We start from the raw sequence: 20,081 nt of genomic DNA, 5'->3' as shown, positions 1-20,081 counted from the left end.
ACTCAATGTTGAACAATGAGTGGGTCATGAAGGAAATCAAGGAAAAATCAAAAGATACCTGAAAACAAATGAGAATGATGACATGAGTTACCAGAACCTATGGAACACAGCTAAAGTTGGGTTAAGGGGAAAATTTACAACTCTGCAAGCATTTCTCAGGAAGGAAGCAAGGGTCCATATAAATAACCTGACTTCGCAGCTCAAGATCTTAGAAAAGGACAACAGAAGGAGCCCAAACCAGGTGGAGGAAAAGAAATAACTTAGAGCAGTAATTAATGACATTGAAACCCAAAAACAATCTGAAAGGTCAATGAAACCAAAAGCTGTTTTTTTTTTTGAGAAAATAAACAAGATAGATAAACCACTAACAAGACTAACAAAGAAAGAGAGAGAGAACTCTAATAAACTAAATCAGAAATGAAAAGGGGACATCACAACAGAAACCAAAGAAATTAAAAAATCATCAGAGACTACTTTGAAGGTCTGCATGCTACAAAACAAGATAACCTAGACAAATGGATAAATTACTGGATTCTTATAATCTCCCAAGACTGAACCAAGAAGATTTGGAATACCTAAATAGAGCTATTACTATCAAGGACATTGAAACTGTAATCAAAAGTCTTCCCCAAAACAAAAGCCCAGGTCCAGATGGCTTCACCAGTGAATTCTTCAAAACATTTAAAGGGGACCTATTGCCAGTTCTTCTCAAGCTTTTCCAGGAAATTGAAGAAACAGAAATTCTCCAAAACAGTTTATTTGAGGCACATATCTCCCTAATACCAAAATCAAGCAAAGACATCACTAACAAAGAAAATAACAGGCCAATACCCCAGATGAACACGGATGTGAAGATCCTCAACAGAATATTAGCAAATAGAATCCAACAACTCATGAAAAAGATCATGTCAACAAAAGAAAAAATAAAACCATGTGATCATATCAATAGATGCAGAGAAAGCATTTGACAAGATCCAGCACCCATTTATGATGAAAACTCTCACCAAAATGGGTTTTGATGGAACTTTCCTCAATATAGTCAAAGCCATCTACCCAAGCCCATGGCAAGCATTATCATCAATGGCAAAAACTAAAATTTTTCCCTCTAAGTTCAGGGATAAGACAAGGATGCCCTCTATCACCACTTCTGTTCAATATAGTACTGGAAGTACTAGCAAAAGTGGTTAGGCAAGAAAAAAGATATTAACAGGATCCAGATAGGAAAGGAATAAATCAATCAAGCTATCACTATTTGCAGATGATATGATACTAAGAGAACCCTATAGCCTCTACTAAGAAGCTCTTAGAAACAATAGACTTGTATAGTAAAGTCTCAGGCTATAAAATCAATACCCCAAAGTCCATGGGTTTCCTATACACAAATAATGAGAGAGAAGAAAGTGACATGAAAAAGCAATACCCTTCACAACATGCCTCAGAAAAACAATTTCCCTGGAATTAGCTTAACTAAAGGAGGTAAAGGACCTGTTTAAAGAAAATTGCAAAACACTACTTCAAGAAATAAAAGAAGACATGAGGAAGTGGAAAGATATACCCGACTTATGGATTGGAAGAATTAACATTATCAAAATGGTAATTCTCCCCAAAGCGTTATCTATATTCAATGGCATCCCTATTAGGATACCCATGCCATTCTTCAAAGAAATGAACCAAACACTCCTGAAATTCATATGGAACAACAAACCCACACGAATTGATAGAGCAATTCTTGGGGAAAAGAAAATGGGAGGAATCAACCTCCCCAACCTTAAACTCTACTACAAAGCGGTAATAATTAAAACAGCATGGTACTAGAACAAAGACAGAGTCACAGAACAATGGAACAGAGTTGAATATACTGACACCAGACCCCAAATATATGATCCTCTTATCTTCGATAAGGGAGCAAGAAATGTTAAGTGGAGCAAGGAAAGCCTCCTTACCAAATTGTGCTGGCAAAACTGGACAACTATATGCAAAAAAATGGGCTCAGATCTCTACCTAACACCATGTACATAAGTAAATGGTGTTAGGTAGAGATCTGGATTAAAGACCTCAACATCTGACCAGAATTCATCAGGTACACTGAAGACAAGGTTGGTGAAACCCTCCATGACATTGAAACTAAGGGTATCTTCAAAGATGACAAGCCACTGGCCAAGCAAGTGAAAACAGATATAAACAAATGGAACTGTCTTAAAGTAAGAAGTTTCTGCACCTCGAAAGAAACAGTGACCAAAAATACAAAGATAATCTACAGAATGGGAAAGGATATTCACCCAGTACCCATCTGTTAAGGATATATAAGGCACTGGTTGAACTCCACAAAAAGAAAACATCCAACCCTATCAGAAAATGGGTGATGAAATGAACAGAAACTTCTCAAAGAAGAAATCTGAATGGGCAAAAGGAACATGAAAAAATGTTTTTCATCACTAATCATAAGAGGGATTCAGATCAAAACAACAATGAGATACCATCTCACACCACAGATACTGGCCCACATCCAAAAGTACATAAGCAACTGGTGTTGGCGCGGATGTCGGGAGAAAGGGACTCTCCTTCACTGCTTGTGGAAATGCTGTTTCAGCCCTTTTGGAAAACAGATGGACGATTCTCAAAAAATCAGAAATTGAGCTCCCGTTAGTCCCAGCAATATCACTTCTGGGAATATATCCAGGTGATGCAGAAAAGCATAGTAGAAATGACATCTGCACTCATATGTTCATTGCAGCACTGATTACAACAGTGCGACTCTGCAAAAAATCCATGTGCTCAAGCACAGATGACTGGCTAAAGAAACTTTGGTACATCTACACAATGGAATACTATGCAGCTGTTAGAAAAGATGAAGTCGTAAAATTTGCATACAAGTGGTTCTACATGGAAAATATCATGGTAAGTGAAATGAGCCAGAAAGAGAGGGACAGACATAGAAAGACTGCACTCACCTGGGGAATATAAAGTAGCAGAATGGGAGACAAACACCCAAGAATAGTTGGCATAAGTACTAGGAGGTCTGCTCCACGGCTTGGCAGATAGCAGCACATGCTGGGGGGAAAGGAAGCTCTGATAGAGAAGGGAACACCAAGTAAAGGGTGTTCGGAGGATTTTCTCAGGATGTAAATACATGCTGAAAGTTGACTATAGACCAAACACAATGGCCACTCAATACCTCTATTGCAAACCACAACACCCTAAAGGGGAGAGAGAGCAAAGGGAATGCTCTGCCACAGAGGCAGGGCGGGATGGGGGGGTGGGAGGGCTACTGGGATCATTGGTGGTGGAGAATGGGCACTGGTGGAGGGATGGGTACACGATCATTGTATAACTGAAAACAAGCACGAAAATTTGGAAGTCTACAACCGTACTTCATAGTGTTTAACTAATAAATAAATTAAAATAATATAAAAATTAATTTTTTATAAAAATTTGAAAAAATCTACGTGCCCAAGGACAGATTATTGGTTAAAGAAACTTTGGTACATTTACACAATGGGATACTATGCAACTGCTAGAAAAGATGAAGTTATGAAATTTGTTTATAAGTGGATCAATGGGGAGAGTATGTTAAATGAAATGAGTCAGAAAGAGAGGGACCAACATAGAAACATTGCACTCATTTGTGGAATAAAAAGTAACAGAATGGGAGACTAACACAACGATAGTGGAGATAAATATCAGTAGGTTTGGCCCACGGTTTGGAAGCTGGCCTTACATGCTGGGGGGGAAAAAACAGCTCAGATAGAGAAGTAAAGAGTGTTTAGAGGGTCCCCACGGGATGGGAGATGCGTGCCGATAATAGACTATAGACCAAACATGATGGTTATTCAATACTTGCACTGCAGACCACAACACCGTATAGGAGAGAGAGAGTAGAAGAGAATGTGTCCGTCACAGAGTCAGAGGTGTGGAGGGCATGAAGAGTGAGGGGGGATGGGAGGTATTACTGGGAACATTGGTGGTGTAGAATGGGCACTGGTGGAGGGATTGGCACTCCATCATTGTATGAGGAAACTAAGCACGAAAATTTGCAAATCTATGACTACCCCACAGTGATTCATTAAAAAATACAAATTAAAAAAACTGATCCAATTATATATTATATTCAAGAATATGCAAGCAACTCATATTTACCATGATTTCTTTAATGGTAAAGAAATTTAGAAAAATTCAGAGAATCACTTTTTTTACTATTCAGTGATTTTTGTTTCAGAGATTGGAGAAATTAAGACACAGGCTTCCATTAAACTAATCCTGATTTGAGCCCCAGAAGCACATAGTCCGTTGAGCTTCGCTGATGCTAACTTGGATGCCTCTAAGAATGGCTGAGTGCTCTGTTGGGGGAGGGGACAACTCATGGTAGACCAGATAATTCCAGGCACTGCAGAGCCAGCATAGCACAGCCATGTGTGACTGAGCCTTTAGGACTTGGCATTCACCTGTTAACTAGGTTGACTGAGAATCAGAAAAAGGGTACCAGGGTTACTGAACCCTGCTTGAATCACCCCAGGCTCCACCCCCCAAATAGTATTTCGGGACAAGAAGATAATTTTCACACTAAATGAAGAAAACACAAATCATGAAATTAATAGGTTATATATATGTGTATATATTAAATGATTTATTTCATTGGTATCTATGAAAATATTATATTTATACTCTGACCCAGGCTCGATTCCTCCACTCTTCTCGGAGAGCCCGGCAAGCTACCCAGAGTATCTTGCCCACACAGCAAAGACTGGCAAGCTACCCATGACGTATTCGATATACCAAACACAGTAACAACAAGTCTCACAATGAAGACGTTACTGGATCTGCTCGAGCAAATCGATGAAAAACTGGAGGACAATCTTACAGTGCTACAGTGCTATTCTCTGACTTCCTATATGTTTATTATGATTCACAATTGTAAATTCAAACTATGAAGACAAGAAATTATGCTTAGTGATATAAATAGCTATAACTTTAAATTTACTCAATCTAAAGATAGCTCCTACAAATATTTCTGAATTCATAATACAAATAATATCAATTATTTATTCTTGACTTATTTGTTCCATTTATGACTTCATAATAATTACTTCATTAAGTGTGAGCAACAACTTAGTGACATTATCATTCTGGACTATGTAATTATAGCTTGTATACAATCAACATCATATGGAAGAGAAGATATTGAATTTTAAATAACAGTAAATTGAGAATGCTAACATGATTCAGATTAGGAAGAAAGGAATGATGGAAGGAAGAAAGTGAAAGGAAGAAAAAGAGATAGTATAGGAGCGAAGGCACTTTCCTTACATGTGGTCCACTTTGGTTTTATTGCCAGCATCTCAAATGGTACCCTGAGTACAGACAGGAAATAAGATAGAGCCAGAGCCAGATGCAAACCCTGAATACTTCTAGCTGTGGCCCACCCACACAATTATTCTTCCTAAAATAGAATAAAGAAAAGAGCCACACCCTTCTCCCACAACCACTGCAAGGTTGGCTCACCCACTGGCGCTGCTCTACCAATTTGTGATGCAAGCTAAAATTAATAGACAAACAAGTACTCCCCAGTTGACAACTCTGGGGCACCCTCGGGATGGAGGTGGACTGGAGCCCCACCCTGCTGAAGCCTTGGCAGTTGCACCCACATTCCACCGCTGCTGCCACACCAACAGCTCAACTCCAGTGCTTCACTAATACAATGTGGTAGGATAACAAACGATTAAAAAATTAGGTACTGGGCTGTCCAGGCCAGGAACTCTGGGGTCTTCTCAAAATGGGGGTGGACAGCCAGACTCAGCCCCCTTTACTTTCAGAAGCCCTGGCAGCCATGTGCCTCCTACACTTATCACCATGTCAATTCTTTGGCCTAGGCCATAGATCCTGAAGTCTCTGAACCACGCAACTGACTACACCTCCAAATTCCTCAGTACTAAAATATTCCAGTAGGAGCACAAGAAATTAGATGGGAAAGTAACATAGAAGCCAACAAACTCAACAGAAACAATGTCACAGAAGGTTCAACTAGTAAAAACAGTTTAGTAAATCCTTTGACAAGGGTTTAATGCCAGTGAGCTGTAACAATTGTAACCCAAAGAAATTGATTTAAACTTTTAGATTTCAATATCGTAGCTTTTTTAAAAATCGGATCAATTTTAATTCTAGAATTGAATCAAGCATTCTCACTTTGCCGACATTTAAATAGTAAAAAACTTTTTAAGGGAAAAAAAGAAAAAAAGAGGGGTCTCAAGAGAAAGAATCCTCGAAGTTTAATCTTAAACTTGCATTACACAGAACAGTGAAAAAAATGCAAACTGGTGTTTTAGCCAACCAATTTAAATTTGCCCATGTAAATATTACCCAACCTTGTACAATCAGAGAGATAATTACTCAATATTTCTAATGCTCAATGTTATGAATTTTAAATGTCAGAATCTTTTATATACTCAAATACCAGTTGTATAATTAAAAATTATAAAGAAAATTCATTCTTTATTAAAAATGTTAAAATATTAAATGTTGAATGTCTATAGTAATGTAATTAGTAAAGCAAAAAGTATGTCTTTTAATAGAACATCATATAAAATTTTTAGAGAGCTCTGTATAGTCAGCCTAGTGCTCAGCAAGAGCATAAGCAAATGAGTGAACTTTTCAGTAAGGAAAACCAGGGGAAAAAAGTTCACAAAAAATTCTTTGATGTCTGAAAAGAGTTTAAGTGAGAGAGAAAAATGACAGATATTTCACTTCAGTGCAAAATAACATAGATTGAAATGCAATAATCCAAGTTTTAAAAAAATTGGAGTAAAATTTAGAGAAAGTAATTTATATGCTAAATTTAACATCATAGTTCATCTAAGTAGGTTTCTGTTTCCTAATGAAATCAAGCTAGAAGTAGCTTTCTTTTGCTACATTCTCTTTACTAATGTGGGTTCGAACCTACTTCTAGAGTTTACATGAGAATAAAAATTTCTTACATACATTCTGTTCATTTTTTCCCTAGAATTAAAACCACCTAAGAATCAGTTGGTGATTTATTTCGAATGCAAGAGTTTCTTACCTAATGCTTCCCTGTACAACTTGTCCCAAACCTGATAATCAAATTGATTGATCCAAAGGTCAGATAAGACAGAAAACATAGTTTCTTACCCTTTTCAGAAAGGTCATTTTATCTTTTAAGCCTGTCATGGGAGTAGGCGCATAGGAGAGTGGAACTGGAAGTTTTTCACACTATTTCTCCAAAGTGTGACCCATGGAGAATCTTAAATGTATATAAATGCCAGCAGCTCAGCTATCAGCTCTCCACAGGGCATCTCAGGATCCATTACCATTGCATCACACTTGGTTTCCTGAAGTTTCTTCATGACTGTTCATTGTAGACCACATTCTCACACTGCAGTTTTAAGACTTCCATAAGTTGAAGCATGAATTCCCTTAGTTTGATTGCTGATTTCCAGAGTGGCAATGTTGGCATGACATTAGATCTACACATTCATCCATTACTTCTGTAGCATTTTCTTTGTTATTTTCCATGGAGATGACGTGGAATTTGAATATGGAAGACTCGTGATAGTCAATGATAACTGTGTTTGAAAGAACCATTGCAGTCACCTCATGGCCTCTCTCTGCAAGTTTCTCCAGAATCGTCTTTAAGTTAAGCCAATGGCTCATGTCACAGGGCCATGCCAGGATCTTTCCACAGGATCCATAGTCAGTGCAGGAAAGCTGTAGCAGCAGAGCTGCAAGAACCCATCTTCGAAACACCCTGGCAGCAGCTCCCTGACACACTATTTGCAGAGGCTGTCCACTTGCTTATCACAGAAAAGAAGAGAAATTTGGATAGATCCAAAGTTTCTAATTTAGTTAGAAATTAATTTCTAGAATTGTTTAATGAAATCTTGGAGAGAAACTTATCAGAAGTATGACTGGGTGTAGTACTACAATTTAGGAGGAGCATTGAAATATTAATTTTGGGGGTGGACAACACCTAAGAATGTTCAGGAGTTACTCCTGACTTTATACTTAGAAATTCCTCCTGATGTTGCTTGGTGGGGACTGTATATGATTCCAGGAATTAAACTCTGATCAACTGCATGCAGGACAAGTGCTCTATCTGCTGTGCTATCTTTCACTATCTTTCTGGACTCAGAAATATTAGTTTAGAGTAAATGATGGTAGCAGGGATGGGGGTAATGAAGGACTGTAAATGTTATTTATGAATATTAAAAGAGACTGAGAATGCAAAATACCATCATAAAGATACATGCTGGGAGGCCAATAGTATAATGGGTTTGATCCTAGGTATCCCATATGGTTCCCTGAGAAGTGATCCCTGAGTACAGAGCAGAAGTACTACTAGTCAGTCCTCCAAACCAAACAAGAAACAAAACTAACAAACAAAAAAACAAATTTTGCTGTCTTGACTCATTGAAAGAAAAGGAGACTAAAACCAGTAAGTTAAAAGTCAAGTGACTTAGGGTACCCACCTGGTGCACTCCCCACCCAACTTGGAACCCCAAACCCAGCCGCAATCGCCAGACCCCTGGGTAGGGGCATCTGCAGCCACTTCTGCAGGGAGTGCTGCCACTGCCCCAATGGGTCTGTGGACTAGCATCTGGACTGGCTGGGGGTGTGGACATCACTGTAGGGGCATGGCCTCCTCAAAAGCGGGCGTGACTTTCTCAAAACTGGGAGTGACCTTCTCCAGGGCAGTTCTCACCCCCAGCCCTCTGGAACCTCACCCCAGCATTTGTCATCTAAATCTGTGGAAAAAATTCTGGCCACCTACACTACAATACAATAACAATCCACTGGCCTACTCCAATTCTAACAAAAGACTGGTATGCAATAGAAGGTGTATAAACCCAATACTAAAAGAACACCTCCTACAAAGCTTCACTAGATGCCCATCATAAGCCAAAGACAAATGCCTAAGAGGACGCTCAGACCCTAGAAAGAGAGAACGGTGTCCACCATCGAATGGCCTTATCCAGAATCCTTTCCCATGATAAGAGGGAACAGTGCTAGTAAATTTCAGGGTTTTACCACTACACAACCAAAACAACATGAAGAAACAGCACAAATCTCCACTACAAGGAGAAGATGAAGAAAAGATTTCCAAATCCTCAACCTGGGTGACCTACAAATATGCTCTCTACGATAAAGAATTCCGAGACGAAATGCAGAGGTGTTAAAGGATCTACTCAAAGGATCAATGGAGCAGATATCCAGAAAACTAAAAAAAGAAGTGAAAGAAACAATAGAATGGTTAGTAGAGGAAATAAAGGAAGAAATGAGAGGAGTAACAGAAAAGCTACAAAAAGAAGTGTCACAGATAATGGATTCGGTGGACGAAATTAAAAACTCAGTAAGTGCCGTTAGCAGTGGAATGAGTACAGCTGAAGACAGGATCAGTGAGCTTGAAGATGAGCAACAGAAATACCATAGGAAAAAACAAGCAATGGCAAAAGATCAAAGGAGACTCTAAGGAGAATCAGAGACCTAGGGGATGACACCAATAGAAACAACATTAGAATCATTGGAGTATCAGAAGGGCAGGGAGGCAACCCCAATGAAAAAGCCACAGTCAAATCATTGTTGAAAAGTTCCCAAAGTTAAAGAATGCAGACATCCAGATCCAAGGAGCCAGAAGGGTGCCAGCTAAAAGAGACCCTAATAAAAACACTCCAAGGCATATCATAGTCAGAACAATGGACGCTGTGGACAGAGACATAATACTGCAAGCAGCAAGGTCAAAGAAAGAAATCACATACAAAGGAGCACCCTTTAGATTTACAGCAGACCTATCAGAGGAAACCCTCCAAGCCCGAAGACAATGATGGGATACAGTGAAAAAACTCAATGAAATGAACGCCTCACCAAGAATACTTTATCCAGCTAAACTCTTACTCAAACTCCATGGAACTGTACACTACTTTGTAGATAAACAACAGCTCAGGAACTTCATAGACCCAAAACCAAATCTAAAAGAAGGGACTAAGGGGCTCCTGTAAGATAAGAAGAAAAACACTTAGAAACACAACCAAACTCTATAGAAACATGGCAAAAAATCCCATGACAATAATCTCTCTGAATGTCAACTGTCTAAAGGCACCAATCAAGAGACACAGAGTGGCAAAATGGATCCAGAAACTGAAACCAACATTCTTCTGTTTACAAGAAACTCATCTGAACAATCAGAGCAAAGACAAACTCAAAGTTAAAGGATAGAAAACAATCCTGCAAGCAAACAGCTCTCTCAAAAAAGTTGGGGTGGCCATACTAGTATCCAACAACATTAATTTCAGGTTGAAAAAAGATTAGAAGGGACAGCGAAGGCCTTTTTCTCTTCATCAAGGGATACGTACAACAGGAAGAAATCACATGCTTACATGGACACGCTCCTAACGAGGGAACAGCTAACTACTTAAAACAGCTGCTAACAGATTTTAAGGAGGACAATGCTAGCAACACAATAGTAGTTGGAGACTTCAACATCGCCCTATCACTTCTGGATAAATCAACAAGAACAAAACTCAGCAAGGAAACATTGGCTTTGAAAGAAGAAATAGAAGAGAAAGTACTTATAGACCTGTAAAGGGCTCTACATCCCAAAAAGAAAGAATACACATTCTTCTCCAGTTTGCATGGAACATTTTCCAAAATAGACCATGAGCTAGGACACAAAACATACCGCAATAGACACAAGGAAATGGAAAAATATCCCCTGTTCATGGATCGGGAGGATTAACATTGTCAAAATGCAATACTCTCCAAAGCACTGTACAAATTCAATGCGATCCCTATCAGGATACCCATGACATTCTACAAAGTACTGGAGCAAACACTCCTGCAATTTATATGGACCAAATAAGCCCCCATGTATATCTAAAGCAATTCTTAGGAAAAAGAAAATGGGAGGAATCAACCACCCTAACTTCAAACTCTACTATAAAGCAGTAATAATTAAAACAGCATGGTACTGGAAAAAAGGCAGAACAGCAGACCAATGGAACAGAGTTGAATATACTGACATCTCCCCCCAAACATCTGACCACCTAATCTTTGATAAAGGAGCCAGAAATGTAAAGTGGAGTAAGGAAACCATTTTTTAAACAAATTGTGCTGGAAAAACTGATTGGCTACATGCAAAAAAAATGGGCTCAGATCTCTGCCTAACACCATGTACAAAAGTAAGATCAAAATGGATTAAAGACCTCAACATCAGACTGGAATCCATAAGGTACATTGAAGAGAAAGTCAGCAAAACCCTCCATGATGTTGAAGCTAATGGTATCTTCAAAGATGTCACGCCACTGGCCAAGCAAGTGAAAACAGAGATAGACAAATAGGACTACCTTACCGAAGAAGCTTCTGCACCTCAAAAGAAACAATGACCAAAATACAGAAGCAGTCTACAGAATGGGAAAGGATATTCGCCAAATACAAATCTGACAAGGGATTGATATCAAGGATATAAAAAATACTGGTTGAACTCCACCAGAAGAAAACTTACAACTCCATCAAAACATGGGGTGATGAGATGAACAGAAACTTCCTCAAAGAAGAAATCCGAATGGCTGAAAGGCACATGAAAAAATGCTCTACATCATTAATCTTTAGGAAGATGGAGATCAAAACCACAATGAGATATCATTTCACACCTCAGAGACTGGCCCACATCCAAAAGAACAAAAGCAGCCAGTATTGGCGCTGATGTGGTGAGAAAGGGACCCTCCTTCACTGCTGGTGGGAATGCCGAATGGTTCAGCCATTTTGGAAAACAGTATAGATGATTCTCAAAAAATTAAAAATTGATCTCCCATTTGACCCAGCAATTCCACTCCTGGGAATATACCCTAGAGCGGCAAAAGAGTATAGTCGAAGTGAGATCTGCACTTGTTCACTGAAGCACTGTTTACAATAGCTAGAATTTGGAGAAAACCTGAGTGAGCAAGAAAAGATGATTGGTTAAAGAAACTTTGGTACATCTACACAATGGAGTACTATGTATCTGTTAGAAGGATGAAGTCATGAAATTTACATACAAGTGGTACTACATGGAAAGTATCATTTTATGCAAAATGAGTCAGAAAGAGGGAGACAGACATAGGAAGATTGCATTCATCTGGGGAACATAAAGTAACAAAATAGGAGAGCAACACCCGGGAATAGCCGAGATAAATACCAGGAGGTTTACTCCATGGCTTGGAGGCCAGCCGCACACTCTAGGGGTAAAGGCAGCTCAGATAGAGATGGGAGCACCAAATGAAGGATGTTGGGAAGATCCGCCCAGGATGGAAGTGCATGCTGAATGTAGACTATAGACCGAACATGATTTCCACTCAATGCCTCTTTTGCAAACCACAGCATCTAAAAGGAGAGAGAGCAAAAGGTAGTGACCTGCCACAGAGGCAGGGTGGGAATGGGGGACAAAAGGGGTGGAAGGGATACTGGGATTAGTAGTGGTAGAGAATGGACACTGGTGGAGGGATGGGTACTCGATCATTGTACAACTGAAACCTAAGCACAAAAATTTGTAAGTCTACAACTGCACCTCATGGTGTTTCACTAATAAAAATTAAAAAAAGTATCCATAAATAAAAATTCAAGTGACCTATTAAATATTTTATTTGTCCAAGTTAAAGTTTCATGTAAGTAGAATATAATAATAAATTAGTTATGGATTACTAGCATTAATTATAATAGAACTTAAAAACCTACTAAATTATGTACCACATTCGAAGATATGTTGACAACTTCCATTGCTCATGATTTTGTTAAAATTTTATGGAAATCAGGGAGTCATTTTTTAATTTTTTAGTGTAATTTTTTTCAGAGTTTGCTGAAATACCACAAGCATTAAGGCAGAGTTATGAACAGCTTTGTAACTGTGTGTGTCACAGTGATTTATTTAAAAAATAAACAATGGAAAACACAAAATAATTGAATTAACAAGGTATAGAAAAGCATATATAATTTTAAAATATGCATACTTTTCAAATTACATTTATAAAGTGATAATTTTCAATGAGACATGTGTAGGTATTATATTTATTCTCTGGTTTCCTTTATGTATGCCTGTAGTTATTCACAGTTGTAAATTCAAGAATTATATAAAGATTATATAAAGATAAAATTATGATGAATGCTATAAATAACTAGAAATTTTCCTCAATATAAAAATTAGATTCTACAAAATGCATCTGATTTCAGGATAAATAAAAGTCAACAGTTTACTCGTATCATATTTGTTCAATTTATGAGTGTAGTATTAATTAGTTCTATAAAGTTTGAGTAACATTCTGGAGAATATGTAGGTCCACCTCATATGTATTCATTATTTTATATGTAAAAATATATTTTAAAATAATTTTAAAGAGTTTTAAATAATATTAAAGACTTAATAATAATAGAAAAGATTTTTAGATAATATTAAAGGTTTAATAATAGAAAAAGAGTTTTAAATAATATTAAATTATCACTGTATCACTGTCATCCCATTGTTCATGGATTTACTTGAGTTGGCTCCAGTTCTGTCTCTATTCGTCCCAACCCTGAGATTTTATCAGCCTCTCCTTACTCATCTTTCCCAATGATTTCAGAGTCAGGGGAATAAGACCTGTTATTGTTACTGGTTTTGGCATATTGAATATATATATTTCTCTATGATTTGTGGCCTACAATCAAATATGGTGCGGTAATTATGAAAAATGGGTAGGTATTGTCTTATGTGTGTCCAGGAATATGTTCATTCATATTTGAGGCTCAGCTCGATCATGTGGAAAGAGGCCTGGAGCATGGCGGTGGTTGGGTAGTGGAAGTTAGCTGCTGGGGCTGGGTCCCTTGGGGCAGGGAGGGCTCTCACCCGCTCCCAATATTAAAGTCAGGATGCAAAAAAAGGCATATTAGGAAGAAATGAAGGATGAAATTTAGGTATAGTTGAAGGAAGGAAACAAAAAAAAGAAGGAGGGATGTAATAAAGAAATTGAAAGGAAGAATGAGGGAGCTAGTACGGGGTTAAGACACTTGTTTTACTTGCAGTCACCTTTGGTTTAATGCCCAGCATCTCATATGGTTATCTGAGCACACAGAAAAATTAACAGACAGAGTCAAGCATAAGCCCCGTGGTAGGAGGGCTACCCTCTCAATACCTTGCAAAAGGGAAAAAGGCAAGGGGGGAGGGGTGTAGGTGAGAAAAGGGAAAGAAAGAAAAGAAAACTATTCTTTCAAGACCTTTGTTTTGAAAAAATAAAAAAAACATGACCTTTGTTTTGGACTTGTTTCATAAAAAGTATCGGAAGAAAAAAACAAATTTGGTGTTTAGACAATCAATGCATCATTTGCTCACGTAAAACCCTACTGAAATTAGTATAATCTGGGAGATAATTACTCAGTGTTTCAATATAATAACTTTGTAAATACCAGAGTTATTTGTAGGAACAAATGAGAGTTGTCTATATAAAAATTACAAAACAAATTTATTCTTTATTAGATACAGCAAAACTTTAATATCTAATATATGTAATTAGTGATGTTAAAAGCTTATCTTACAAGATGACAAGATATAAATTCATCTACTTTTCACATTTTTATATAATGCTCACTAAGAAGAATAAAAACTATGAGAGACTTTTCGTATGAAGAATCATGGCAAAACAGTTCACAAAGAATTCTTGAAGTCTGCAAACAGTTTCTATGAGAGCAAAGAATCACTGGTATTCTGCTTCAACACAGAATGATAAAGATTTGAATGCAATAATCCATGACTAAAAATTATAACTTGGTGTTTGTTTACTAATGAAAACAGGTAAGATTATCTTACTTTTACTGCATTCTCTACTAACATGGATTCAAACCTGATCCAGTGTGAAAATTCAGTGGAAACATTTCTTTGTGATATTTATATTTGAAAATAAATTTTGCTTTGTATTTTATTGATGTTTATATTTATGTAATTTATTATATATTATATTGATAACACTATTAAGTATCAAGAAGTTGCATAAAATGTTTAGTTGACTGCAAATAGAAAGTAATCATGGAATGATCTTTCTTGCCTCCTCTCAATAGTTGTTATTTATGACAATTTGTTCTGCTCACTTCTAAAGACATATGAGAAAATAAAACTTTTTAATTATACTTTGTTCACTTTTCAAGATTTTCCTGGAACAAAGACTCTCTTGATAATTTCTTTAAAAGGGAAGAATTTCTTACCTAATACTTCACTGTACAACTTGTCCCAAACCTCATCATCGTATTGTTTGATCCAGAAGTCAGATGCAACAGAAAACACCATATTCTTTGCCCTTTCCATAAAGGTCATTTTGTCTTTTAGAGCTGTCATAGGAATAGGTACATAGGAAAGTGGAACTGGAAGTTTTCCACAGTTTTTCTCCAAAGTGTGACCCATGGAGAATCTTAAAGTATATATAAACGGTATTGCCAGCAACTCAGCTATCAGCTCTCCACAGGGAATCACAGGATCTATAACCATTACATCATACTTGGTTTCATGGAGCTTCTTCATGACTGCCTTATTGTAAGCCACATTCTCACACTGTAATTTAAAAATGTTAGTAACATGTGCAACAAATTCATGCAGTTTCACTGCTGATTTCCAGAGCGGTAATGTTGGCATAATATTAACTGCTAGGTGTAAAAAATCATTCATTATTTCTGTAGCATTTTCTTTGATATTTTCCATAGGTATCACCTGGAAGTTGAATGTAGAAGGTTTGTGATAGTCGATGATATAGGATACTGAAGAAACCAGTACAGTCACCTCATGGCCTCTCTCTGTGAGTTTCTGCAGAATTGTCTTCATGTTAAGCCAATGGCTCATGTCAGCTGGCCACACCAGGACCTTCCCACAAAATCCATGGTCAGTGCAGCAAAACTGCAGCAGCAGAACTGTGAAAAACCATCTTCCAAATGCCATGACTGCAACTCCCTGACTTGACACACTGATTTGAGGAGGCTTCCCACTTGCTTCACACAGGAGTAAAGTGCAGTGGGCATAGATAAAGAGTTAAAGATTAATTTTTTCTTATTGAATCACCGTGAGCTGCACTTACAAAGCTTTCGTGATTTATTTTCAGCCATACAATGAACAAACACCCATCCCTTTACCAGTGCACATTCTCTACCACCAATGTCCCCAGTATATCCCCACCCCCTTTCTAACCCTATGGCAGACAATTTCCCCCATACTGTCCTGTACTATTGTGCATTATGGTTTGCAATATAGATGCTGAGAGGTTATCACATTTGGTCCTTTATCTACTTTCAGCACAGATCTCCCATCCTGAACATTTCCTCCAACCATCATTGACTTAGCGATCCTTTCTCTATTCCAGCTGCCTTCTCCCCCAGCTCATGAGGCAGGTTTCCAACCATGGAGCAATACTCCTGGTCCTGTCTCTACTGTCCCTCAGTGTTTCTCTCATATTATGATATTTTATATTCCACAAGTGAGTGAAGTCACTCGATGTCTGTCCCTCTCTTTCTGACTCATTTCACTTAGCATAATACTGTCCATGACCATTCACTTATAAGCAAATTTCATGACTTCATCTTTCCTAACAGGTGCATAATACTCCATTTTGTAGATGTATCAAAGTTTCTTTATCCAGTATCCATTCTCAGGTACTTGGGTTGTTTCTAGATTCAAGCTATTGTGAACAGTGCTACAATGAACATGTAGGTACAGATGTCATTTCTACTGTTTTTTTTTTTTTTGTATACCCTCGGAATATATTCCCAGAAGTGGAATTGCTGGGTCATATGGAGGCTCAATTTCTATTTTGTTTAAGGAATGTCCATATGGCTTTTCAAAAAAGGGCTGGACCAGTCGTCATTCACACCAATAGCGTCCTTTTCTTCCCACATTCCTGTCAGCATTGGTTGATCTTGTTCAGTTTGATGTGTGCCAGTCTCTGTGGTGTGAGATGCTATCTCATGTTTTGACTTGAATCTTTCTGATGATTACCAATGCTTTGAACACTCTAATTTTCAAGAGTGGGCTGGAGCGATAGCACAGCGGGTAGGGCGTTCGCCTTACAAGCAGCCAACATGGCCAACCCGAGTTCAATTCCTCCGCCCCTCTCGGAGAGCCCGGCAAGCTACCGAGAGTATTCGATATGCCAAACACAGTAACAACAAAGTCTCCAATGGAGACGTTACTGGGCCCGCTCGAGCAAATCGACGATCAATGGGAGGGCCTTTACCTTACCTTTACCAATGCAGAGCAAAAAAATCAATTTCCAAGCTAGTTGTCTTGATGCTGCCCAGCCCACATAAGGTCCCCAAGCACTAAAGCAGCAGGCAAGACATAGGGCTCTGGAGAAAATTAGGAACACCATATTCCCCCCACCCCCTACATGCACTCCCTATCAGGAGCAAACCCCGCCCACGAAGAAGGAAGTAAAGCACTCCTTGAAAAAGAGAAAATGAGAGCCATAACCTCCCCCAACTTCAAACTCTACTACAAAGGAGTAGTAATTAAAACAGTATGGGCAGATCCACAGACCAATGGGATAGAGTTGAATGCCCTGACACAGACCTTCAAATATTTGATCACTTAATCTTTGACAAACAAACAAGAAATGTTCAGTGGAGCAAGGAAAACCTCTTGAACAAGTAGTGCTGGAAAACTGGGCAACAACATGCAAAAAGAAAAAAACAAACAACAAAAACAACAAACTCAGTCCTCTCTTTAGTGCCAGGCACAAAATTCATATCAAAATGGATTAAAGTACTGAAGATCAGATTTGAATCCATATGGTACATGGAGGAAAACATAGGTAGAACCCTCCATGACATTGAAGCTAAAGTCATCTTTTTTATATATATTTTTTTTATTAGTGAGACACCATGAGGTACAGTTATAGACTTACAAATTTTTGTGCTTGTGTTTCGATTATAAAATGATCAAATATCATCTCTCCACCAGTGCCCATTTTCCACCACCATGGATCCCAGTATCCCTCCCACCCCCATCCCCCCATACCACCCTGCCTCTGTGACAGGGCATTCCCTTTTTTTTCTCTCCTTTTGGGTGTTGTGGTCTACAAAAGAGGCATTGAGTAGCAATCATGTTCGGTCTATAGTCTACTTTCAACATGCATCTCTCATCCTGGGAGGATCCTCCAAACACCCTTTATTTGGTGCTCCCTTCTCTATCTGAGCTGCCCTTTCCCCTAGAATGCCCGGCTGGCCTCTAAGCCATGGAGTAATCCTCCTGGTACTGATCTCGGCTATTCTTGGGTATTAATCTCCTATTTTGCTACTTTATGTCCCCCAGAAGAATGCAATCTTTTAATGTCTATCCCTCTCTTTCTGAGTCATTTTGCTTAGCATGATAGTTTCCATGTAGTACCACTTGTATGCAAATTTCATGACTTCATCTTTTCTAACAGCTACATAGTTCTCCATTGTGTAGATGTACCAAAGTTTCTTTAACCAGTCATCTGTTCTTGGGTACTCAGGTTTTTTCCAGATTCTGGCTATTGTAAAGAGTGCTGCAATAAACAAACAAGTGCAGATGTCACTTCGACTATACATTTTTGCCTCTCTGGGATATATTCCCAAACAGTCTACAGAATGGGAAAGGATATTCGCCGAATACACATCTGACAAGCGGTTGATACCAAGGATATATAAAGTACTGGTTGAACTCCACAAGAAGAAAACATCCAACCCCATAAAAAATGGGGCAATGAAATGAACAGAAACTTTCTCAAAGAAGAAATCCAAATGGCAAAAAAGCACATGAGAAAATGCTCTACATAATTAATTATCAGGGAGATGCAGATCAAAACCACAATGAGATACCATCTCACACCTCAGAGACTGGCCCACATCCAAAAGAACAAAAGCAACTGATGCTAGCGCGAATGTGGTGAGAAAGGGACACTCCTTCACTGTTGATGTGAATGCGGGCTGGTTCAGCCCTTTTGGAAAACAGTATGGATGATTCTAAAGTCATCTTTAAAGTTGAAACACCACTGATCAAGCAGTGGAAGCAAAGATAAACAAATGGGAGTACATTAAACTAAAGAAGATTATGAACATTAAAAGAAATCATTACCATTATCCAGAATCAGCCCATGGAGTGGAAAAAATATTTACCTAATACCAATCAGGTATGGGGTAAATATCCAAGATATAAAAGTCACTGGTAGAACTTTACAAGAAAAACAAAAACAGCGTCAAAAATGGGGAGAAAAAATGAACAGAAACTTCCTCAAAGAAGAAATACAAATGGACAAAAGGCACTATGAAAAATGTCCTACATTGTTATTCTTCAAGGAGATGCAAGTCAAAACAACAATGAATATCAGCTCACACCACAAAAACTGGCACATATCAAAAAGAACAAGAGCAACCAGTGCTGGTGGAAATGTGAGAAAAAGGGACTCCTCATTAATTGTTGGTGGGAATGCTGACTTACCCTACTTTGTTGGAAAATAATATTGGCATTCCTCAAAGAACTAGAAATTAAGCTTCCATACAACCTAGAAATAACATTTCTGAGAATATATCCCAGAAGCACAAAAACACACAGCATACATGCCATATGCACCTCTATGTTAATTACAGTATTCTTCACAATAGTCAGATTTGGAAAAAACTCAAGTGCCTGAGAACAGACTACTGGTTAGAAAAACTACGCTGCATTTGCATATTTACAATGGAATGCTGTGCACTTAATAGGAAAAATAAAGCGATGAAATTTGCTTATAAATGGATGGACATAGAGAGTGTTGTGCTGAGTGAAATGAGTCAGAAGAAGAGGGATTGGCATAGAATGATTGAAGTCATTTGTGGTATATAAAAGAAACATAGTATGAGACTAATACCCAAGAACAGTATAAGCCAGGATCAAAAGGACTGATCCAAGGTTGGAAACCTGCCTCAAATGCTGGGGGAGAAGGCAGTTGGGATAGAGAAGGAACCACCATGACAAAGAGAGTTGGAAATGATCACTCTGGATAAGAACTGCCTGCTGAAAGTAGGGACAAACATGATAACCTCTCAGTACCTGTATTGCTAACCATAATGCCCAAAAGAAGGGATGGAGAGAAAGA

At 38.2% G+C, this 20,081-nt stretch overlaps 1 protein-coding gene across 2 annotated transcripts in view; it reads right to left on the bottom strand.

The window, feature by feature from the left end:
• Positions 1-20,081, bottom strand: part of UGT2A2 (UDP glucuronosyltransferase family 2 member A2) — a 76,878-nt gene that overhangs the window by 29,442 nt on the left and 27,355 nt on the right. The window contains exon 1 of one of the 2 annotated variants that reach the window (XM_056111402.1): positions 15,208-15,979. The exons of the other annotated variant lie outside the window; for it this stretch is intronic. Coding sequence (XP_055967377.1) covers positions 15,208-15,931 — 724 coding nt within the window. The 5' untranslated portion in view covers positions 15,932-15,979. Of the gene's footprint in view, positions 1-15,207; positions 15,980-20,081 lie in introns of those variants that run through there. 2 annotated transcript variants of the gene reach the window in all.

The sequence above is a fragment of the Sorex fumeus genome, unplaced genomic scaffold (genome assembly GCF_029834395.1).
Source record: "Sorex fumeus unplaced genomic scaffold, SorFum_2.1 ptg000013l, whole genome shotgun sequence".
NCBI classification, from domain to species: Eukaryota; Metazoa; Chordata; class Mammalia; order Eulipotyphla; family Soricidae; genus Sorex; species Sorex fumeus.
Note: the sequence above shows the minus strand (reverse complement) of the source record. Positions and strands in the feature narration are given on the sequence as shown.